Consider the following 25,988-nt stretch of genomic DNA (forward strand, 5'->3'; position numbering starts at 1 on the left):
AAGAATCTACATCAGTGGAATGCATAGTAATATAGATTGCAATATCACCCTGTAAGAAATTTGGGCAATATAAAATATACGCAGTAATATAAGTACGCTTTTACAACACCAACAATGCAAGTTTCTTGTCCTGCATCCTTCTTTATTAGTCCATTATTCTCACATTTAACAGAGAGTGGTAGTATATTGCAAAATCATGTGATGTTGAATATGTTTTCCAGGTCACAGGGTCATGAGATAATGAGACAAAAATGTCACGAGAAACCAAATCACAAATATTAAGAAACAAAGAATTCATTCTTACTCACGAGGATAGGTTTGTTTGTTTTTTTTTCCTCCTCCCTTTCACCAGAAATTTGGGGCACAAAAAGAAAATTAAAGGATTTAGCAATGTAATAACAATATATTTAGAAATGTATGAGTCAGAGGGGTAAGTGATAATTGTATATCACGTAAAAAATACTATTTCTAATTGACTGAGAAGTGTGTGTAAATCATTGTATATGAGGTCACCTTTCAGTCAAAAGTGTTATCATTGTTTCGATCCAGTGATCACAGTTTAAAGTTTTAAGGTTGTTTCTGCCACTTGGTTCAGTTCAGTATTATTTTAAGTGACTTCAGCTTAAAATGAGCAGAAAATGTTTAGTAATTTATCACAAATGTACTGTTTTGTGTTTAGAAATTAGATTTATATTCCTGGGCCGGACCGCACACAGATGCATGTCTTGATTTCTCTCGTTCTTTCTCTCAGGTTCATTGTTAAAGACGCAGTGAGGCAGCGGAGGAGACGATGACTGAGCTTCAACACCAGACGTGAGTCAGACTTCAAAACATTATGACTTAATGAAGCGAAGGCAGAAACAGCCATTGTTTCACTTCCCTTCACCTCTTATCAAATAACAACATGCCACATGTGACAGACACATAAACCTGCATACCACAACCCACACCAAGAAAAACACAGATTTTGATACATAATATACACACTAGATAACCGATAGTATCTTGACAGACAGACTTCTTGTCTATGGCTCCTATACATCCCTATTATTGTCTTAGGGGCTCTTTTTTGTATATTTGCACATTCTTGAAATCCCAGCATGGCTTGAGAGTATGCAAGAAAAAAAAGGTCATTATGCTACAATATATACAAATAAGCATAAGAATATAACAAAACATATAAAAAAGTATAATGATATTATGAATCAAAAGATGAGATTTGATCTAAATTTATTCTAAATATATTAAATATGTACAAATATGAGCATTATACTAAAAGTCTGCAAAATAAAATGCGATATGAAAAAGGTAATAATTTATTAGAAGTACTTTTTTAACTTAATGTCTTTGAGTGCCTTGGAAAGAGCTTTAGAAATAAAATGTATTCTTAATAATTATAAAAATATTATTAAAAGTTGTTGTTATTGTTGTTTATAGTATTGTGCAGTTGAAAGGTTGCACAGTGACTTGCACAGTTAAATGATTATTTGCACAGACATGTAGAGGGCTATATATATAAATTAAAACTCTCTGTCCTCACAAAGACAGAAGAACCACTCACACAGGGAACATGACACCAGCTCTTGCAAATCTTTAAGACTGTAGCTGCACGGTGCCTCACTGCTCAATACTGGGAGGGAAAACTGTAAATCACTGAAGCAATTTCACCTCGACATGGACAGGGATGTGTTTATAGCTGCAATCAGCAGAAACATGTCCAAGTGTTAGACTTTTCTGTTGAAGCATCCACTTGTTAGAAATATCTCTGCCTTTCCTGCAGATACAGGATTATTTGCTGTTTTTATTTTCCTGGCTTGTAATGTTGGTAATGGGCATCCTTAAAAATGTAAAGCATCAGCTGTTGGCATTACAAAAGAAGAAATACTTTATTCATCCCTGTGAGGAGGTAATTTTTTTTTAACTCAGTTGTAATTGTAGGCTTGAAATACACACAAATGCACCTATATAGAAATGCGCAGTAGTCAGATAGTCTGAGCAGTTAGGGGTTTGGTGCTTTACTTAAAGGCAGCTCAGCAGTGCTTAGGAGGTGAAATGGCACCTCTCCAGCTACCAGTCCTCACTCTTTATGGACTGAGTTAATGCCGCTTCATGTTCTTAAATTACTAAATGATCACAAGCATAGCATTCATGGCATTATTACTCTCAGCTCAGTTATTTATTGTGATTAATGGCAAGTCTAGCATCCAAACAATTATGTTCATATTCATAACCATCTTTAATTTTCCCTCCTTGAGGAAATAGACGGTCAGCAGCTAATCTACATTTGTCAGTGGAAATGTCTTGTGCTTGTTGTGTTGTTGCTGGTTTGGTACCTTTGTGAACCCCAGTCTGTCCTTAACAACTGGCCGTCTCAGGGCTTCCGTGGCTCCTGAGCCACAGAAGCAAGATACTGAAACTCAGATTGCTGTGAATGCATGAACGCCTCGGCCATCAGTACATGAATGTGTGTGCGACTGGGTGACAGTTGCTCTGTGTGACAGCACTTTGAGTAACTAGAAAGGTCCTTTACAAATGCAAGTCCATTTACCACAGGAGCTATGTGGCAACTAAGACTTGTTCATTAGAGTAATTCTGAGAACCATGAGAAATTATTTAAGTTAGGGTGACTATGTCTTCAGATCCCCAAAGGCTTAAATGAACTGCATGTTCATTGATGTGTATGCTCTGCACCCACTGTAGGTGTTTTCATCCTGATGGGGTAACATCATTCCAGTGTGTAGCACACCTGCTGAGCACGCCTTTTTAGCACCTCCACTGAATATAGGGCTGCTCAATTATGGCAAAAATATAATCACGATTATTTTGATTGATATTAATTTCACAATTATTTACCATGATTACTCATTGGCCTCCAGAAGATCATGCCGTTATTGAACTTCTGTCACTTTAATCAGCAGCTGGCGAGCTAGACATGGGTACGTGTCTCGGGTCTTTTGGAATTGTAGCATTTATTCTCTGACAAACAGCCTCAACTGTTTGACACATCACAAAGCTGCGTTTCACGTCACACTCCATGCTCCTCTCACTGCAGCCTCGCCGTCATCATCACCGGCGCGTATACATTTGCTCTCCCCACTCGTGCTTGTTGTCGCTCGTGCTCTCTCTCTCGCTGCACACGCTGTCTGGATCCAAAATGAGACAGTGAAATTTCAAAATGACCAGAGAGGCAGCGCGCTGGGACTCGCTGTTTTCAACCCAGGCTGAAACTTCTGTTTGCACTTTGGAGCATGAGGAAAGGGTGCGCTTGATTTACAAAATAAAAGACAAAATGGGAGCAACATTGTAAGATTCATCATGTTGCACATAATTGTTTTAACTTGAATAACTTGTTTTGAAAATCGAGGGAAGCCAAAATTGTAATCGAAATAAAAATCTGATTAATTGCCCAGCACTAACTGACTGTCATCTAAAGTTTGTATTTGGTCAGAAAATATTTATGCTGCAGCATCCAGTAGATGGCATGGTAGAGCAGGTGCTTCATGTACAAAAGCTATGTCCTTACCTCAGTGGATATGGGTTCATATCCAACCCATGGCCCTTTGCTGTATGTCATCCCTTTTCTCTACCCCTTTCACTCTTCAAGCTGCCCTGACAAATAAAGGAAAAACCTCCTAAAAAATCTTCGGTCACTGACCCATAGCATCTCTGTGTGCACCGCGACGCACAGAAAGCTTGCATAGTGTCAGCTAACTAAGCTAAATAACTAAGTGCCACAGCTAGAAACAAAAACTATGTTTAGTTAATGCTTTTTCGTCATTAAAGCAACGAAAACAGTCAGCTTTGATATAGTATAGCGCATCACTTCCGTCAGCAGTCCTTGGCATCATTTTGAAGCTTCATGTTACTAGCTTCCATTAAAAATGACTTGTTGCCTGTTGTTGTGTCACTTGTAGAGTTACCTCAGCAGAGAAGAAAAAAATGACTATCTATGGCATTACAGCTAGCATACTGAGTAGTGATGCAAAATAAATATCAAGACCGTTAATTATCGGCTTTATGATGGGACTTATGACGACATACCGATAATTCTGATAATAACATTTATGGCCAATAAATGTAACCGAAAATATTAAGCGTAGATTGCTTTGATTTTGCCGGTTTTGCCCATGGTTTTGCTCCACCAGTACTACACACACTGCATTATGCTGCGTGTCAAACTGCTGTGCCTGCTAGATCAGTCCAAAACATCATCGCAGTTAGGTTTTCCCCCATTGTTTCTTTTTCTTTTTTTCTTTTCCCCATCATTGAAAAGATTTTCCGTCAATTGGTGTTTTCACTGTAGTGTCGAGGACACTTTTACGGATGTTCTGCAATAAAACAACATTTCTACATCCAAAAACAAGCCCCTGACAAGCAGAACAATATGTAAATATGCAGAGGTCGCAACAAAGCCGTTAGGGCTACTTATGGACTTTTTTGTAGTTGTGGTGCTTTTGGCATTTTTGGGGAATGTTCCAATCTATATTTCCACTATAACTCAAACTGAATATTATTTTCAACATTATTTTTGTACAATTCCAGTTGACATAAAAAAAATAAGAGGAAAATAAACAACAAAAATTATAAAAATGAAATTGATTTTGCTCTTTTACAATGACTTTCTTTTACCTTTCATACCCTCAGGTAATGAAAAACAAACAAAAAGAAGTTCTCGATTATCGGTATCTTATTGGCCATGAGAAGCTGGAAATTATTGGTTTATCGGTATCGGCTGAAATAATCATTAACATGCATCACTAACTACGAGCATCATAGTAAGCAAGTCATGACAATGACAAATTGATTTTACTGATACACAAACAGACAAATCAGTATTTAATTCACAGTGTTTCCTCTAGGATTTTTTGCAGCAGCGGGGGGCAGGCTCTCCGGGGAGCCGTGGCGGCGTAAACAAATGACGCTTTTTAAAGGCTGAATGTAAAAATAAAAAATAATAACAAAAATTCAACAATAAAATAATAAAAACAATAAATAATAATTTCTTGATGGGGCTGTAATCAGTGGCAAAGTTTGCACCCAGGCTCAGAACAATGGATTTTTCTTGGTTTTTTGTAGAACAGCTCTAAGGCTCTGTTGTACGGAAATTCCCCAAGAGGTGGCCCGCTGATGCTCAGCAGCATACATGCTGCAAGGTGATCCCCTGCAGCCTGTTTCTCAAGTCAGTCTTCACCTACAAATAGAAACAATCATTTTTTTTTTTATTTTTTTTTTTTCAACCCATTTAGGGTCCCAGCCTGATAGCCTGTGTTTCCCTTTATGTTTTTCTCCTCTACTCTCATCTCTCTCTCCTGCACCATCACTTTGCTCTCCTGCTCCTTCACTCGGCACTCCCCCTCCTGCACTCTGCTCTCCTTCACTTTGTTCCACTGCTCCTCCCTGTCTGTTACTTGTCTTATACGATTACATAAAACATTAACGTTAGATAATTTACACTCACGTCACATTTGATTACAAGTGTGAACATAATTTTTTACCTAACCATCATAATTTGAGTCAGTAAAAAGGCTAATGATACCTGACTAGCGCCATCCTCATCAGGTGTCTTTCTCTTTTTTGAAAAATATTTTGAACAAGCTCATCTGAAAATGCAGTCAACAGTTACATCATGGCGTGTATATCGCTTAATGCTATCAATTAGTTTACTCACGTTAGCGACACTGAGTTGAGTTGGCACCGGGCCCAATTAACTTAAGCTACGTAACCTTAGCTGGCCATCAATATTTTGCGAATGTTTATTTAACTAATAAAATCTATTATAAGTTTTCTTAAGCTAATAAGTCTACCTTTTCTCCGGTAAGTTGCACGCTATTTTCAAGCCGACACTCCTCTGACTCTCTGACCTGATGCCTGGATGCGAGTAGCTAATTAACGTCGGCACCAGTTAGTTCTGCTGGGGGGTGGGAGGGGGTGGTGGTATCTACCCCAAAGAGTAGATACGGAGCAAGATAGTTATCTGCCTCAGCACTCGCGACACCCAACGCAGTGCAGGACTGTGCTGTGATGCGGTGGTGGTGTGTTTGTAATTAAAAAAAAAAACAAACAAAACAAAAAAAAAAAAAAAAAACGACATTTGAAGGAGCGGCGGCCACTCCTAAATGAGTGTAGAGGAAACACTGATTCATATGCCTGCTGCATCAGAGCAATGCCGTTCTCATTTTCACAGCTAATTCCTACATTGTGTGAATAAGTACTTGTGCTCATCTGTGGGCCCTTCTATAGGTGTTAAAATGAGATTGGGCCAGGTGCATGCTGTATTACTGTTTTGAGACAGCAGACATAGCAGCATTTATGCACAAGGACCAGCGTAACTCCATCGATTATTTCAGAGGCTAAAAGTTTAGTTCTGTTTCCTCTGTCAAGTTTGTAACTACAGCTTTTAATTTTGCTGCTTTAATGTTCCATGATATTTGCTGCAATGACATCACTGCTCTTACTGAATCATTCTCAGCAGGAAACCGCTCGCTGCTCCAATTTGCAGGATTCGCCATGACCTGACCACTAATTTATTAAGGAACTGAATAAAACCCTTTCACCCGTATGTTTTAATTTGCGTCAAGATTATGCACTGTTTAACTTGTAAAAGTTGAGTTAGACACACCCTATGTGCACACATGCCATGCACTTTAGACCATGTGACATAGATTGTTTAAATAGGACCCTGAGTGTGATTCTCACTGTGGGGATTTTACAAAAACCTGATGGCTCACATGGTCTTTTCCAGCCCACAAGGACCCTTAACGCCTCTCCAAACATGTGATAACATTTAAAAATGTAAACGCTTGTCAGTAAGAAATTGGGGCTTTTGTTCTTGACTCCTGCACAGTTCACGATACATGGTCTGCATCCAAAAGCAATCTGAGTCTATTTATACAATGCTGTACGTTTGTCTGGCTGTTCAGGGGCTGGTGACCTGCTTCCTCTGCCAGGATGGAAATACAACTGAATGAGTTACTAATTAGATTAACATGCATCTTAAAAATGGATTCTGGGTCACATTGGTCACAGCTGAGGCATAAACAGCTCAGCAACTGCTTCATAGAGTTAGCATGAGATTAAAATTGTGTTGTGTTTTCTTGTCTTCACACTTTATGTTAATATTACTCAGGTGCAAATAAATGAATTGTAAATAATTTTCTATTTCTAAAAGAAAGGGAGGGGAAGCTAAAGCAGAGAAATAAGAAAGCCTTTATGTGTTCCGTCAAATACCCTTCCAAGCGGCATTATTCAACTAACCAGCTGCGGGAAGAATAGAGGAACAATGTAAAACCAGAATTCCTTAGATTCCCCTAAATAATGCAATGGTAGAAAACTATAAGCTGTAGATTAGGGTTGTGATGCTATTTTTTAAGTACCCCAGTCTACTGTATGACTAGTGTGCATGTGTGCAAGTGCACGGTCAAGTTATGGCTTGTTTTGGAGGTTATGTAGCCACTTTTCCTACAGAGGCAACTTTACATACATCAGTTACTTATGATGATGTTTTGCTGCATTTTTTCCAGACTTAGAAAAAAATAAGTTAATTCACTGTGCTAATCAAAGGCTACTGCCAGCAGCTACTGGGAACTTTCATTGCGGAAACACAAAACACCTTAAATATAAACATGTTAACATTGACATTTTTGTTGTTGTCTCTCATGCTTTAGTGATGATTACATCTTCAAGTGTTTAAAAAATGTATATGAAGTTTAACCAGATTATGCAAACTGAATAATCTGTTTCCTCAAAAAAAAAAAACTGGCAGAGGGTTTTTCTGGTGAACTCCACACCTCTGCTGTAGACTCAAAAACATGTCAGAGGGTGTGCTTTTTATTGTCTTAAGCAATTTCATGAAGCTATATAAAATGACTTTATTGTGAACATCAAGTAAAAATTGTCACATTGCTTTTATAAGGAAGCAATTTTTCCATTCTCTCGCTCTCTCCTACAGCTCTCAGCCTACTCACACACACAAACACACACACACAAAGCAGGACTTTTGTAGAGCTCCTGACCGTAACTATTTACTCACATTTTTGCAACCATGGAGCAATATGCAAATACTATGAATGTACAGTATGAACTGGAGAGCTGTTTTTTTCCAGCTTATAGTGAATGAATCATAAAGTTTGACAGCCCTGTGGTAACAGTCTAACTTAATGAGTGGTAATGGTGGTAGTCTGAGTAGGAGAGGCTTGTGTTTGTATTTGCAGAGCTCCAATTGAGACTTTTTAGTCACATTTTGTGACCACGGGGCACCAGTGTGGTTTGCAAATATTAGTAATATTTGAACTGGAGTGCTGTTAATTTGTTGCCCGCTCACAGTCTATGAATCCTCAAAGTTAAAGGCACAGCGGTATCTGTTCAATTGTCTGCTAACGCTAACATCCAACTGTTGAATGGAGGCTTCAAGTCCACAGCAAACACATCAACACTTCTGACCCGAAAACGTGCCAGATCCATCAAAAATAAAAGCACCCTGGGTCCCGCTCTGATTTTTTAACATTATAACAATACTTTTTAAAATTTCATCATAAAAGTACTTTACTTAACTTTCTTATATTCAACTTTATTGTTTGACAGTAGGTACCCATTTAACTTTATTGTAACTGCTGTTCATTCAATAATGTTGTATTTTAGTAGTTTAGTTTAAAAGACATTTTAAAATATAGCAATACACTACTGTGCAAAAGTGTTAGGCCACTTTGAACTTTATTTTAGCAAGGTTATAATGACCATACATATTTTTACTTTACTAAAATACAACCAGTATACAGTATTACACATGCAAATGTTTCAGAATGAAACAACCTCATCAGGCTTAAGTTGCAAATATGACCTCCATTTTCACTTAGCATGTCTTGCAGGCAATATGAGATTTACAATACTAATCTTCTGGTGTATTTACACCAGGTAGCATTCAAGACAAAGCTCAATATTGATTGTTTGTGCTACATTTTGTTATGGTTGTATGAGTCCATGTTTCATACTAAATGTTGACTTCAGTTAAAAGAGAGAGAGAGAGAGAGAGAGATAATATCTGCCAGTTGTTTTTGCTGCCCCCATGTGGCCAAAAATTCAGCTCATGTAGGTTAAATTGAAGCATCTTTTGCTACAACTGCTGGTCTGGATTAAAAAAAAAGCCTTGGGGCGCCCAGTTGCTCACCTGGTAGATTTAGCACTCCATTTACTCAGGCTGTGTCCTTACTGCACAGCCGCAGGTTCAGTTTCATTGCAGCCATTTGCTGCATGTCGTCCCCTCTCTTTCTCTCTTTCATGTTTAAGCTGTGCTGTCCAATAAAGGCAAAAAAACATATAATCTTAAAAACAGCCTTGATCAGCTTTGAAACAATCTTGATGTAATTTAAGTTGTTGAATAAAGCCATAACAGTAACAGGAACTCAGCTAATGTATCCACAAAACACTACTGAATGAATAATTATCTCCCTTTTTGTATCTTTGATTTAATACAACTTGTTTAATGAGCTGTAAGAAAAGACTGAGAGAAAGAGTGCACATCCCTCCGCCCTCTAGCTAAACTGTTTGCTCCAGTTTTACATTGGGCTGCACTCAGGCCAGAAATAAATCTGAATATCTCATGAAAATAACAGCACAGCCATGTTTTATGCCCTGAAGGTGTTTCTGTATGCTTACCTGATAATAGATCACTCTCATAATCAGGTGAGCTGTTGGTAATGGCAGCGTGGCCTCTGGTGAGCTACTATATATAGACCTATAGCAGAGGTGACCAATGAAGCATAGAGGGCGAGAGACGATGTTCCCTCAGAGAGATGAGTTATGTCGTACCTCTCCTTTCAAGAACATAAAGGCACGTGTGAGCGCTCATCATCCTTTTCTTTATCACACATCCAGTGAAACACACATCTTTCTACAAAAACTCATGTATAGTCTGCCTTAATATATGCTCACTCTTGTTTGTTATACAATCTTATCTTTCTAGCTCTAGTCTTTCTTCCTTTTCTCTTTCACACACATCTACACTTGTATAACACAGTGTGAATGTGTCCGCCCCCATGAGGATGGGTCGTAAATATAACGCTACCACTGACGTACGGGGAACAACAGAAAGGACACACGCACACACACACACACACACACACACACACACACAAATTGTCAAAGATAAACACACAAGCACACAGAATGTGCTCCTGTAAATACTGGCAAATACACACACACACACTCACACACACACACACACACACATTCTGCGGTACGTCCTTCAGGTAAGTCATTAGCTGTACAGCTCGGGGAGTTTGGAACAGGACAAAGTGAAGCAAGAAGAAGGTGACTTTGAGTTGGCAGCATACCAAAACTGCTCTCTCTGCTGGTCAGTGCTGTGATCTGTTACCAGGAGATACTTGCAGCTTTGCAGATTTAGGCAGAGTTCTTTGTCCAAAGTCTCTGCTTTGTTGCACATTTTGCCCGTACCCCTATTTGTCAAGCCTGTTTGGAGGAGTTGCATGGATATAGGTTTTGTGATGTTTAAGATCTCAGTATGCATCAAATTCACTAGGTCCAACAACATGTCGTCCAATCCATCGGAAATCAAATGTGCTTAAAATGTCCACAAGCGAAAAAGTCAGTTGTTGGTGTGCTGTAACCCTTTAAGGCAGTCTCTGGTGGAGTAAAAGTAATTGTGTTAAGATAAGGGGTTAAGTGTTGCTGCAATAACATTACATTTGTCTTTAACACAGTAGGGCTGGGCGATATGGCCTAAAAATACAATCTCTGATTTTTTCACACCAAACTCATTTCATCACTCAAAACAAGTTTTGCATATTGTACAGTTTTGAGATTGAAACAATAGAGTATTGACCATTCTGAAATCGTTCAACATTAGTTGTATGTTAACGAATAATGTGTTCAAGTTACTGGACCTTAGCTCTGTTGTAGTGGAGTAAAACTCCATTCCCTCCAGCTCTCTAGTAATCTTTTTACATGTATAATTGTACAGATGAGCCAGGGCAACTTGAGCAGAATACTTGCAGCTTTGTCGCTCATACCTGGGGTGAATAGTTTTCAGCATGTGGATAAACCCAGGCTTTTCTGCTGTATATATGGGTACTGTATCTTTAGCAATATGCAGCGTGACTATGTCAGTAACAGCTTTGCAGCGGGTCACTTTCCTGTCACGGTGGAAAAATGATTCCACTAATGTTGGCTGTTTTTTATGGGGTATTTGTGGGCTGACATGGTCTTGTGCATCTTGGAGTGAAACACATATCTCTCACTTGTCTGCATGTCTCTGTTTAAGATGTTGAAATAAATTGGTTGTGCTGCTGCCTTTAGTTGCAGCCTCTACACAAACTTTGCCGCGGACTATGGTTTGTTTAAGATCTGATGCTGCAAAACCAAACAGTTCCAATTACTGCTGTTAATTACTGTTAACTAATTACTGTTGTTGGTTTTAATTAATTACTGCTGTTGGTCAAAGTTGGACCAGGATGTCAGCCTATAACTGGTGTCGATATTCTCAATTTTGTGAATAATTTTACACTTTGCATTTGTTTTCTTTCTTTGATCATCTGATGCCTTTCTGTCATGGTATTCCCAGATCTCAGTGATTTCAGCTGCAGAACAGTGTTAATAAATCGAAGGAAATGATGGTGGGGAAAAATAATAACATTCAATAGATTAAAAAAGGAAGACAGATTATGATGATAAACAGTCCACCTCCTTCATTTCATTTACATTTAAAAAGGCTCCTTCATCTAGCTGCCGCTGCCATGCAGCTTTTTCAGCTAATCAAACAAATAACACAAGCTGGCAGTGTTTCGAATGCATAATTTATTTTTCACTGACATTGTTGTTGAACAAATTTTCATTTTGAAGCCTGGTGCCTCCTCTCTCACACTGACATGCAGATGCACAACAAAAGCATTGATTCACAGCAGCGTTTAGGGCATCACTGAAGAGCTGAAAGTGTCCAGAAAATCTGCCTTAATATCAGGCCGCTGAGGAGAGGAATACCTTCATACCACAACATAAAAAAATGTGTTGCTGTGATCACCTACAGTCTTTCCAAAACATGTCTTACCTTTAAAATGTAATTGCTGGCCAATTAAACTGAAAGTTTGTATATCATTGCACAACATCTGAACACACAGCAAGACATTCTGTATGTTAACAGACAATTTGTCAAGTTTGTCATGTTTTAACCACTGATGTGCAAAAAAAGAAAAAAAAAAAAAAAAAAAGAAAAGAAAAAAAAACAGATAACAGAGGAAGCTTAAAGTTCAAGCTGAAAGCTAGAAACCTCATCTTAGAAGCTGAAACTGTTGAGACTTCTGTTTTGGTTGGTTTTTTTTTTACCATGTGTGTACCCCTTTTTTATCATTCTGTGTCCCCTCCTAAAATTCAGACGTTTTTTCAGATCAGATTGATAGACGAGAGTGGCAGCCATGCAGAAACGAGTGAAAGCAAGCTGTTAGACCCTGCACAATTAACGCTAAAGTTTCACTTTCACTGTAGCGTTCTGCTTCTCCATCTGTTCCCAGAGTATGCTCTGCTCTCTGAACATTTTGCTGCGCATGAATAAGCGAATGGTATGTATTTTCTAATAGATCTCCTCATGAACAATCCAGCTCCAAAAATATAAAATAATAAAATCAATATGTGGTGGCAGATGTTTTAATCATGATGGGCCACCACAAATAAATTAATGCATTGGAAACCCTGACTATATGTATAGTATTTAATGTTCTCTTGTAGATGCAGCCATTAAGTTTTGTGAATGTCAAAAAAGCTGTTTGGTCACTTTATGTTGGATTAATTGAAACAATAAGCTGCCAACTAAATAAATGAAAATCACTAAATGTCAGTTCAATGTCAAATTATGGTCAAATATAAGCACGCAAAACACTTTTTATGATCTCTTTTTCTCACTTGACTTCAGAAAGTAGTCAATATATGGCAAAGTATGGCAGCTAATCAAGTGTTGGCAGATCAAACATGTTGGTTATATTTACATAAAGTACAATCAGCATCATGTACAAAAGGAGAGACATGCCTGCTGTTAATTTTTAACCTGTTTAATGAATCATTAAAGTGGCTCCTGCATCAGTTCTTCTGACCACTGGAGATGGTTTTATATGGATATCCCGTATCAGTTTTTCTTAATGTACTCATCACACTTTTGATGTTAAAAAGAAATGTCTCTTAATTTGTTTCTCTAATACAACAATCTATTAGCAGACAGGAGTGCCACTTGAATTAAGAAGCAATGTACAAATCTATCTCTTAGGGTAAACAAGGATCCAGAAACTTGTCAAAAAAAAAAAAAAAAAAAATCAGACAATTTAGGTTTTCTGTTTATCATTTAGAAATTTTGGGACCGTTAAAGTCAGAAGGCATCCCTCTTTAACAGAAATGTAAACAGTATTTGTTGTGTGGGTAGCCTTTACCAAAGCCCAAACATGAAGAATGCCATAAATTGAGAGATAGTTGGCCCCACATAATGTAGTTGATGTAACTGATAAATGTGACTGGAGCTAAGCACAGGCTTTGGTTTGGGATTTTCTGTCGTCTCTGTGGAATGAGTTCTGTTTATTTTTCTGCTTGTGGTTAAAAAAAAAAAAAACGTTGCTCACATAACATAATAGACACTTCTACTCTAAGCCTTCTTACTATCACAGTTTATGAGCTGAGGTACTTTATAAGGCTTCATTATTACCTGCAGAAAATGAATACAACAGTTAAGACATTTCCAACAAGCACAGAAATGTTTTTGACCAGTAATCAACAATTGTTTTTATTACCCTTGTGCTCTTTGTCCGAAATCCAAAGCGGTCAATTTTGGTATCAGACCCCAATCATCTACATCAGCCTTTTGCCCAGTTTGGTGTTCATTCAGCAGCTAACAATATTCAACCATGCAGAATGTGGTCTTTTTAAATAATTCCACTTAAATATTCCACAACATCTTCCTAGTCGTGGTAAATTACTCCTGGCAGAGTGGGTAGTTGTCCAAATGGTGTTTGATGAGATCCTTATTAGCTGCACCAGTGAGATGACTGTAGGGATGTCAGCCAGTCTGTTTATCTGTTGGTCCAGCATTTTGGTCCAGACTATCTCAGCATAAACTGGATGGATTGTGATGCAGTTTGGTACAGACAGACTTTGGTGCTCCCCCAACTTTTCATATAGGTTCACCAGAAAGAGCAAAGTTACCTGCAGTCCAATGCTTCATGAGGATACCACTAAGGCTATATGACTGAATCCTGAATAGCCTCACCTGCACTCTGAGATTAATAACAACATTGCATGTTAACATGCAATGTTAACATGCAGTGCAGCTGTGTAGAGGCTGAAATACTACAGCGCATTGAACGAATGAACAGTGTACCAAATCAACAAAGAACTGAGCCCAATAAGCTGTCAGTGTCAGATGGTGAAGATTCCCAGTCATCCATGTCATGGTCATTTTAGGTGCTAAATTGCAGGCAACTGGACTTGCCTGAGTTTCTTGAAGATATTTCGCCTCTCATCCAAGTGGGGCTGGACCCATATATTTAATATGATTTGATTTGATATTCGGCTATTTGAGTATTTGTTAACTGGGTAGGTATTTGGTTTTCAAATCAGGCATTGGAATATTCAGGGAGTTTTTCAGAGGACAAATGCCATTTCAGTATCTGTAATCCTGCTGTTGTGCCTGTCACACATACAGTGTCAGGAATGACAATTTTACAGTTTTTACAGTTATTAACTGGTTTATGACTGAGTCATGCCATTTTTGTGTCAGTGTGAGCAGCACTGGAACGCAAATACACAATTTAGCACCTAAAGTCAGTGTCAGATGTGCTTAAATGGTTGTCATACAAAGAATAAAATCTTGTGATTTACAGCATGACTTCAAGTGCCACCCTCAGGCAAAATTTAACATTGTTTGCCCCACTAATTGTAAGAATCTAGCAATAGCCAAGTAGTCTTCTCATTTTGCATGAGAACACTACTCAGACCAGAAAACAATATTAATATTGTTTTCTTGTCTTAGTAGTGTTCTCCAAACAATATTAATATTGTTTTCTGGTCTGAGTAGTGTTCTAATGCAAAATGTAATATTGAAACATGTCATGTTTCATGAATCTCATTCCCATTCTGGCTTTTAATAGAAGATTTTACCCCATAAATCTACAGCCTTACAAATGTGTCTGATTTCACACATTAGACCCTGTCAGTGTTAAGAGCTGTCTCCATCCACTGAGCTGAGCAGTTTGGGCCTCCTACACTGTGGTCCAGGTACAAGTCACTTCCTAACACTGAGGATGGTCATTTGTAGGCACTCCTCCTTCAGGGCCACCAGTTCTGTCTTGTAACTGCTTGTTTTGGCCCCATCCGCGTACACACAAGGCTGCTTCTTTGCTGACAGCGGCGTTTCCATAGTCACTGAACCAGCATTAAGTATGTCGGCGTGTGATGGTGAGGAAGAGGAGCCTCTGTTACAAGCTGCAGAGAGCAAAGCTGAAAGAGCTCGACCAACATCGTGCCGAGCGCCCTCATTGACAAAACAGTACAAAATGGGGTCGGCGACACAGTTGAGGCTGGTCAGCGCCAGCGATACATGGTACGCTGCAAACAGGCTCTCCTCTGAGCCGCAGTCACATGGCTTCCTTAGAAACATGACACTCCGCACCAGAAGGAGGATGTGGTACGGTCCAAAGCAGAGCAAAACGATCAGGATCAGACTCAAGGCCAGACGCTGGATTTTGGCTTTTTCCTGCCGTTCTGTTGAGACGTTGCAGCGCACTGCTGCCAGGATCCCACGGTAGGCAACAAGCATAGCTGTCCATGGAGCGAGGAAGCCTAGGAATGTCCTGTAGAGGTTCATCCCTGCTACCCAGTCCTGCATGGGATACTTCTCAAAGCAGAATGTGTGGTTGAAGCGGTCCTGGAACAGCTCGTCATGGAAGAGAGGAGCAGAGTTGGCAATGATCTCAATGATCCACACCATGGCGCTGACCAGGATAGCTGCAGGGAGTTCAAGGGAGGAAAAGAAGAAGGGTGAGAAATGTTTGACTTCTGTAGAAACTATGTGAATACTCTACTGTATTACAAGAAAATAGGGTACCCTCTGGGCCAACCTACGGGCCACCATAGTCTCAATGGAGCTGGACTGTTAATTAGGAGCAGTATTGAAATATAAACGTTGGGTTGTTTATAGCGCAGAAGAGGCAGAGAGGAGCAGCAGAACATCAGGCGCATTAAAAGTGAAACTAAACCGTTCACTCTGTAGGGCCTAAAACTCTCTTTCATTTACAAAATCTGAAAAATCTTCTCTCATCCATTGATCTGATAAGCTGTGAACGTATCAACAGATCAATTATCCATCCCATGAGTGACATTCAACTGCAAAGGAGATAAAAAAGAATCCAGCCCACTGCGCTGCATTCACGGATACACAAAAAAGTTGGATAAATGAGTGACACCACAGTACAGCTTGTTTAAGGATACGTTTTTGCTACATGTTGCGTCCGTGGTTTCATGTCCCGCAGAAACTAAGGTTCTAGATCAAGTCCAGCAGATGCTGGGGCACTTTCCAGAGTCTGATTGTTGTCAATAAGGAATGGAAGGAAAACTTTAGTATGTCCAGATCATCACTCATATGTTTGAGTGATCAATGATGATGAGAACTCTTGTAAGTGTTTTTCAAAATGTACACTTAACTACCCATGTGGCAAGGGGAGACTGCTGAAGGCCGGTGAGCGATTGTGGCCATTTTTGTGTATCTGTAATTATTTTGACAGGGCCTTAATTAGTTATTTATAAAAACTTCACTTGACATGGAAGGGATCTAATCTGTACACAAACTGAATTTCCTGTTATTTCAGGAAATATCAGATTTGAATGTGCACATCCTCTCTGGGCTCAGCAGCAGCACAGTTTGGGGAACTAATCCTCAAATGCATTTTCTTTATACCGCAAAAACAGGAGAAGATGCAGTATGCCGTGGATCAGATTTTAAAGTACTGCATCTTGTTTTAGCTGAAAGTTGGTTGCTTTTTCTCCCAAAACATGTTTTATTTTAGATCCACCTATCAGAAGTGCTAATGACACATTTATATCACTTTAACCAATACTTAGTAGGATGTGAATTTTTATTAGGGTTAGGGTCTGTAAGACAGCGTACCTGTTCTGATGCGTCGCACCTTTGCAAAGCGCAGAGGGTATGCCACAGCCAGATACCTGTCCAGTGATATACAGCAGAGGAAAGCAATGCTGACGTAGATATTAGTGTAGAAGATGAAGCCAAACAGCTTGCAGCTCTCCTGACCATGGATCCAGTCATCATGCTGCAGGAAGTAGTCAATCCACAGAGGAAGAGTGGTGATGTAGAGGAGGTCAGCTACTGACAGGTTGATCAGGTAGATGCCGAGCTCATTGCGTTGTCGTACCTAGATGGAGGGATGTGATGAATGAGGGAAAGGAAGGATGAAGGGGAAAAAAGGATAGGATGAGAGATGTTAAAAGTGTAAGACTATTTTGTTCAACTTCTGTGCTTTTGTACAGTACAGTTAGAGATGGGTAATATGGGTTGAACATTATATGCATATATATATTGCAATATTTTTAGGCTTTATCTTGATACATGATATACGTATATATCTCTATTTTTAAATCTCCTCAAAAGCATTTTATTCAGAATCCAACATTTAATTTTTTGATTTTTTTTTTTTTTTTTAAATTACCAAATTCCGTCTTTGATGTGACAATATTGTAGGAATGACTATTGGTACTTTCAAAAAATATTAATGCAGTTCCATTTTTGGTCAATAAAATGTGGATATCATGACTGTGTGGGTAAAAGCAAGTATTAAAACAAGGAGAACTGTCTGATTAGCGCAGAAAAGTGCATCACTTTCAGGTAATACAACCTTTAAAATCAAGAAAAACACAATTTATTCCATACCATGATATAACAATATCCAATATCTAAGACGATATTCAGTCTCATATCTCGATACTATATATAATATTTATATTGCCCAGCCCTAAGTACAGTCAATGAAAATATAGTAGGCAGCAGTAGTGTCTGTCTGCTTTTAATATGAAATGTGACAGAAAATAACATGCAAATGATGCGTGTTTATTTCCATCAGCTGAAAATCATTTGTTTTCCTGAATGTCAAAACATGGAACATGTAAGGCTTCCATTAAGCTTTTTTATTATGCCTTGAAGAAATCATGAATTTCGTTGTGTGTGTGTGAGCGTGCATATTTATCCATATGCAGCTTATGCAGCTAATCTTAAATGCTACTTGACCAGTCAGCCTAATATTTTGTGTGCACATTTATGACTGTATGCTCACTTTATCGATTAATCTATAGATTATTTTTTCGATTAATCAATTAATCTATTGATTATTTTTTTAATTGATCTAATTACTGTTTTTTTTACTACTCAATAAATATAACATTTAAAACTTGTCATACACTGCAGGGCATTATTCCCCAACAAACAATAGCCCAGTCTTAACTGGTAATCTGTGTTTTACAGTCTGATATAAAGTCTCTCCAAAATATAATTGATGCAAGAGCATGTTCCACTCATTTATGAAGTTGTACAAGCTCCTGCGCAGTTGACAACCCCATCCTGTAAATGTTTCAAAATAAAATGCATTGTATCAGCAGCTGATGGCATTCTGTCCACAGAGACACAGTCAGATAGCTTTTGTTTTGAAAGGGAAGCAAGGAAGTTGAGGTAAAACAAACATCTTTGTATTTACTCATCTCTGTGACAGAGAGAGACTTTAAACTGCAGTATAAAGTGGTGTAGAGTCAACAAATGCGAGCATCAGGCGTAAAAAAAACGGCGAGCCATCTTTTCTCTAGATGTGCTGGAGCTGACACGCAGCTCAGACGCACCTGACAAGCGCTGCTCGGGCGAGCAGTGTGCACGCTCTAACTTGATACACAAGTGCCTAAACAAAAAAACAACACGCCCGGCGCTACTCAAGCTCTCATTACACCAGGGACACACAGGGCGAGGAAGCGTTGTGAAGCGCATCTCTTTAGATACTGACAAATATATAAACGCACACAAATATGGCGTTGCATTTAACAAACGCGGTGTTTCATTTTGAAAATTGTTTTATTGTGAAAATTGACCAGATTCTCTCGTTGTTTCTTTGACTTCCTGCCAGGCTTGACGCGATCGCTCACAGCTCATGCACAAAATAGACTATACCCTGAAACGATCGCTGCAGAGCGCGAGCAGGCCACGAGCCGGCCATGGAGGTGCTTCTGGTGTAAATTCATGGAATCCATCACGTTGACGCGTCGCCCCAGCCCTAATGCTCACAATCATCTAATAGATTCAGTGATTCATAATTGTTGAAAATCCTGTTTTATTGACTATTTTAAATGGTCATTGACTGAGGACTCTTCACTCCTCATAACTGGCTGTTAGCAAGCATGTTTATTTGAAGTCAGCTTACTGTCTGTTAAAGGCCACATTCTGTCCTTTGTCATGGCTTAGAAAATGACATCAATGGAAAAGTTTTGTCTCATTTTAAACTGGAGCATCTGCAGATCAATTTCACTGATTATGATCCACTGAATTTAGCCATGATATGAAATGAATTAGTCCCCATTTTTGTTATCTCCACTGTTGTCTTGGCTCTAACGCCAGATTTTTACCGCCTGCATGTGCGTTGCGTTACGGCTCCGCTGTGGATTTGCTCTGTGCTCCGTGATCCATCAATCACCACCGGTTGCGTTTTGAGTCTGTCATGACACAGCACTGCCGGATCAGTCAGAGCGGCTAGACAGAGAAGTTCTCGTGGTAATTACAGAATCACGTGCATTATATCAGTACAGAAGAAGTAATAACTTCATTCACTCCATGGATCAATTATAGTGATGTCGATTCACTCCCACTCCCAATAAGTTGTTCCACTCCATTTCCTTTCTATGGTTGTCTATCCTAAAAGGATGTGTGATGTCAAAAAATTTTTGTGGTTTTCCACCTCCATAATTAGCTTCTCTACACCTGTGTTGTCAGTAATGACCTCAGAAAATCTCTGACCTGATGAATACAGGCCTGGATCTGCTAGTTTTGACATCTTGTTGATGTAGTTTAGTGAAATACAATCAGATGTAAACATGAAGTGTTCTATTCTGAAAATTAACCGGATGTTTTAATGTTGTATCGCTGTCTGATTTCCTGTCTGCTCTGTGTTAAATTCTTCTGAATTTAGTGATCCGGCAAAAATAGAAGGCTCACGTATGTGATCCGTAAGCCTCTGTACTGCCAGAGCTGAGACAAAGTCGATCTGCAACACAGCGGAGCCTGTGGAAATTAACACATAGACTAGAGTGTAATCTATTTGCTCCGTCTGCCGTGATGGAGCGGAGCTGGAATGCACACGGATCTGGTGGAAATTAGGGGTAAGCCAAGCAGGAGGGACAATTCCTTTGGGCGCAGCCCTCCCCAGTTGGGTTTGAAGTTCCGAGGCGCAGTCTCAAACCAGGCCATGAGCTATGTGTTTTTCCTACCTTATTTTGGTAGACTTACAGATTTTGTTGATTTGGTTATTTTTCCTTGATAGTGATACTGGGGTGGCTGTGGCTCAGGTTATATAGTGGGTTGTCCAATGATTGAAAAGTTGGCGGTTTGATCCTCAGCTTCAGATACGCATGTTTAAGTATCCTTGGGCAGGATACTGAACTCCAAATTGCTCCCAATGACTGGGCCATTGGTACGTGAGTGTGTTTAAATGTTTAAAACACTAGGTGGCACCCTGTATGGTAACCTCGGCCACCAGTGTATGAATGTGTGTGTGAATTGATGAATGTGTCATGTAGTGTGAAAGTGCTTTGAGCAGTTGAACTACAAGAAAAGTGCTGGTCCATTTGATATTTGTGCTTCTTACCATAAGCAGGCCACATTGCAAAATGCTTTCTTTATTTTGTCTATTTTTCTCTCGTTAGCCGCAGTTGTGCCGCAGCTCCATCAAAAATAGATAAGGCGCATATTTTTCTTCGCTTCTTGGAGCTTCTGAAACGCATTTGCTGGAATTAAAAGAACTGTATAGTTTTGCTGCAATCAGCCCAGGTAGCCATTTGGCAGCTTGGCAGAGATCTGCCCTCTACTAAGTGCACTTTTGTAGTTTGATTAGTCAGCACTTAGATTAAAATCCAGCTATTAGAAGACAGATCTGTTTCTCATGCAGTATTGATATTACAATGTTAATATTTAGACAGAACTGCCCTAAATAAACAGCACGCCAATTATGTTCAAGTTTTGGATTCAGTTCAGGTGTTGTCACGAAGCTGGTAGCTCTCAGCAATACAGTTTTTGCCACTGAACGCTAAGGGGTGTTTTGAACTACAGTAACTACATTGCACTGATGGCACAGTGCACCTGCGCTCCCTGGAGTCATGCTGTTCTTGGGCCAGGGCTCAAACTGAATGTAGAAAGTTGGAGTTTGAAAGTTGAAGAAATGGCCTCTATGCAGAGATCGAAGCAAAACAATAATCTAATGTTGAAATGTCACTCTCTTTTATGAGTTAGTGAACTTGCTTGAATGAAAAGTCAATAACAATTCTGTCTACTGCTGCCAAAGTAAACTGAAAGTCCGTGAGAAACATTGGAAATGTTTGATGCTGTATGGGAAAATAGCCTCAGTGCTCTGTCGGCTACTATGTACGGAGCAAACCATGTCATGTTGAAAAATCTGTTATCCACAGTCAAAATAATATTAATCACTATTTTACAGTAACAGTAAGTAGTTGCATAACTCATTACATGTTTTTTTCCTTCTTCTGTAATTTACAGCACACACAACATTTAATGAGCAGCCAACCCTTACATTAAAGCTGCTAATGTGAGTGCTAACTATGTTTCACTGACAAAAAGTAAGAATGAATAATTTAAATGATTTTAAATATTTTGTTCAGTTCAATTACGATTTGTTACTTAAAGTTTTTTTTTTTTATATTGGAAGGTAAGTAATGCTTCTGACTGGCTTGACTTCTTGGGGCATTAGGTTAGTGGTATCATAATGCTCCACCATACAGTAGTTTTGATGAGCTCTTTCAAACATTTTCGAACTGTTTCAAATTTCCATCACTACAAATAACAGTCTATGTAATCGGAATCCCAATGTGTATGTAGTCTTTTTGATAAACTCAAACAATTTTGAGTCCTTTGTAGATTAGCTTTAAAGGAACATTTCACCCCCAAATTGCTATTTATGTATCAATTATTCACTCTTTGATATGTTAAATTCTTGAAGAAAAACATGTTTCTCCTCACATGCCTCCACAGTGAGTGAAAAATCCCAATCAGAAAATTCTTGATAAATTTATGTCAGAAGGGGCCACATTTAACAACAGACCGATTATAAAACATCTGTTTACTCTTGAACGATTTTGCAATAAATTCCGGGACTCATTTATCCAGTTGTATGCTCACTACTTACTAAACAAAGATCCCTTGTTAGATAAGCAACTGGACTGATGATGAAACTGATTGATGCTCTCTTCAAGGCCAGACTCTATTGATAAAAAAGGAAATTAACCTCAGCGAACATGCGAGCTGCTGTTCTATCACTGCCTGGACTTGGATTACACCTCGTGAGTTGTGTCAGGGGAAACACAGTGGCCTATGACTTCAATTCATCAAGAAGTTTCTCAGTTTTTGGATGCTTTGTTCATGGAAGCAAGCGAGAAGTTGTCTTAATGACTTATTTGACATGCAAATTGTAATTCGGGGTAAAGCATTTCTTTAAAGTAGAAGTAAAAAATAATCTGAGGGCTAAAACTTACTGTACTGCTTGTAAGCTATTTAAATGCCTGCATGAAAATTATTAATGTTGCTGTTTTAACATGGAATTGAATCGCAAACAAAACCGGCTGTCAGAACCAAACCAAGCTTATTTTGAAACCATACTACCATATTAGAGTAACACATTGCTTGTGTGATTGATTGTGTGTGTGTGTGTGTGTGTGCGCACGCGCCTCACCTGCATGTAGGCAGCCCACAGGGCCATGCAGTTGGTGGGCAGCCCCAGAACGATGACTATGATGTAGAGCGTTGGCTGGAAGAACTGGTCCACCTTACTGTCCACATCACAGAACGAGATGTTGCACATTGTCCTGTGTGGAACGCTCTGTGTGTGTTTTTGTGTGCAGTTGCGTTCAGTTACTCTCAGCTCTGAGTTTCCCGCTGTAGTTTCACTATATTCCAGCTCCAGCAGTTTGACAGAGGCATGCCGACTCTGGCGTCCTGCTCGGCAACCACACAGTTGTTCCACATGGAGCGACACAAAAAAACAGAACTGTCATTTCTGGCGAATTTCATGGTCCCTGTTTCTTAAAACACTGTCCTTCTTGCCAAGGGGCCTTGGCATGTCATAATCCTCTCTCATACTTCAAAGCCGGCCCCCGCGTCCCTCAGCATGGAGGAAAAGAGGAGAAGGGAGGAAGGTGCGAGGGATAAAATGTGGTGAAATGAAAGCTGCCTTATCGACGCTGTGCCAGGCCTCCTGCGCCTGGACAGGACCTCATCAATCTTTTAGAGATTAGAGGTCTGCCAGGTCTATCGTGAAAAGGAGAGGCTGAACATCAATGCTTGTCTGTGTGGGTGTGTGTGGGTGTGTCTCAAGGTCCTTATGACACACAAAACTCCTGAGGGATGCTTACACTAAAACACAGGAATGACTTTACAGAGCTTCATCACTCTGGAGCCGAATGTCTGTCCGTTTACTGCTTAACATCTGCAAGAAAGAGACAGAGAGAGGAAGGGGAGACCGTTAAATTATGATGCTTTGACATTTAAATGTCCTCCAAAACAAAGGAGAACAATTTGTTTTGTGGTGTTTATTTCAGTGAAAAAAAAGATTTATTGCATGTGTGTTCATGACCTACCTAAAATAATAAAACTACAGTGACAATCAAAACAAATAGGACCAATTTAACACATATACAACAATGGACAATTCCACGTGCATGACGCGATCATATATATTCTGTATTAGCTGGTCCCTCCTCTTTATCAAAGCTAAATTATTCACCTAACTGTAACTGCATTATTGCAATACCACGTTATTGACAGGACATGTTCTTTTTTTAGAAGAAGCAGAAGAAGACATCCTTTATTAATCCCCAAGGCGAAATTTAATTTTTTTACTCTGTTGTTAATATATGTACATACGAACATGCATTACATGCATTAAATGGAGAGATGTCAGAGCAAGAGGGCTGTCTGTGGACAGGTAACTGGAGCAGTTGGTGGCTCAGTGCCTTGCTCAAGGGCACCTCAGCAGGGGCCAGGAGGCAAGCTCAAACCTCTTCCAGTCCAAACTCCATACTTAGTCTGTATGGTGAGATGAACTAGCAACCCTTCGGTTCCCAAGCTATGTCCCAATGGACTGAGCTACTGCGCTACAAATATACACTCTGCTACAAACTCTTTACTCTGAGATACACACACACACACACAACAACATGACAGCGAGTGTTAATGACAATGAAGAGTATGTTCCCAAAAAGGCATAGTCTCGTCAGTTGTTTGGAACTGGTTCGGTTTTGCGGCATCAGATCTTGAACAACCCACAATCTGCTGTAAAACCGTCATAGGCCTTTGTAAACCGTGTTGAACCGCTGTTGTGACTGAAGGCAGCAACACGACTGATTTATTTTAACATCTCAAACGGAGGCATGTAGCCGAGTGGGAGAAATGTGTCTCACTCCGAGATGCACAGGACCACGTCAGGCCACAAACACCCGGTAAAAAGCAGCCAGCATTAGTGGAGTCATTTTCACATTGTGTCCCGTATGACAGGAAGTCGACCCGGTGCAAAGCTGTTACTGATGCAGTCGTGCTGCATATTGCTAAATATACGGAGCCCATATATACAGTGGAAAAGCCTGGGTTTATCCACATGCTGAAAAAACTATTCACCCCAGGTATGAGCTACCAAACCGCAGGTATTGTGCTGAAGTTCGCTAGAGAGCTGACGGGGATGTCTTTTGACTTATTTGTTAACATGATACTAATTTCAGAAATGGTCATTTTCAATCCTCTACTGTTTCAATTGCAAAACTGACTTGAAACCTCTCTACTTTTTTCAGTTTGCCTTTGTTATTTTCTATTGATAAAATCAAAGCAAAACTTGTTTTGAGAAGAAAAAATTGATTAAACTAAATCGAGTTTGAGAATCTGAGATTTTATAATCAGCCCTATTAGCAACCAGACGCAAGCAAAGCATCTCAGCTGAAAAATACTGTGACCCTTATAAAGAAACAATATACCTTACAATATCTTAACAATACAGCTTCTTTACCACAGTTAATAATTATTTTATACAAATTTAGCTGACAAGTCTGGATATCTTCGGAAAAAGCTTGAGTTTGTAATGACTGAAGTTAAAACTTTTCCTAAATGTAATGCTTTTTGTGCATTAATTTTGTATCCTCCAGTTCTCATATCAGTCAGGAATGCAGAAATAGGAACAGAAATAAGTATACTGTCTTGCCTTGTCAAATTGCAAGCTCTCCTTACACCTCGACCACAACACTTGTATCTCAGGCTTGTTTCCTGTATTAATTTCCTGTGCTCTACATTCAGTTTACATATACTTTGAATGCACTACACTTTCTTTTTATAAGACTCCCACCTGCAGTTTTTAGGCACTTTGGTTATTTTAAGTGGAATCTCTCGTGGTGAAAACAAACCCCTCAGACCTGCCCAGAATGAACACACCCTCAACACATACAGTCAAACCCCTTTCTTGTATAATATTTAATTCTGCCCCAGTGGACTGAGATACCACAGAAATGAGTGAAAGGCAGGGGACCTAATGCAGTCGGATCAGTGAAGCAGCGGACATTTATCTGGGTGACATTCGTCCAGAGACTTTCTAACATCATTAACAGAATATGCTGACATGCATTATACAGGCACTAAAAGACCTTGCAGAGTGCAAACGGAGACTTCAGGACATATGATAAGCATTATGTAA

The 25,988-nt window shown here is 39.3% G+C and overlaps 1 protein-coding gene and 1 long non-coding RNA gene across 2 annotated transcripts in view; one reads left to right on the plus strand and one right to left on the minus strand.

Annotated features, from left to right (window-relative positions):
• LOC148189445 (uncharacterized) overlaps positions 1–25,988 on the plus strand; it is a 156,992-nt gene that overhangs the window by 2,262 nt on the left and 128,742 nt on the right. Inside the window, exon 2 of the long non-coding RNA XR_015776859.1 lies at positions 752–813. This is a non-coding gene — a long non-coding RNA (uncharacterized LOC148189445). The remainder of the gene's footprint in view (positions 1–751; positions 814–25,988) is intronic.
• gpr4 (G protein-coupled receptor 4) overlaps positions 11,789–25,988 on the minus strand; it is a 76,602-nt gene continuing 62,402 nt past the window's right edge. Inside the window, exons 2-4 of the mRNA XM_042486021.2 lie at positions 22,989–23,741; positions 17,150–17,414; positions 11,789–15,990 (exon numbers count right to left, since the gene is read on the minus strand). Of these exons, the coding sequence (XP_042341955.1) occupies positions 15,269–15,990; positions 17,150–17,414; positions 22,989–23,117 (1,116 nt within the window). The 5' untranslated portion in view covers positions 23,118–23,741 and the 3' untranslated portion in view covers positions 11,789–15,268. The remainder of the gene's footprint in view (positions 15,991–17,149; positions 17,415–22,988; positions 23,742–25,988) is intronic.

The sequence above is a fragment of the Plectropomus leopardus genome, chromosome 6 (assembly GCF_026936395.1).
Source record: "Plectropomus leopardus strain MGB_pleo_1.0 chromosome 6, ASM2693639v1, whole genome shotgun sequence".
In the NCBI taxonomy this organism is placed as follows: Eukaryota; Metazoa; Chordata; class Actinopteri; order Perciformes; family Serranidae; genus Plectropomus; species Plectropomus leopardus.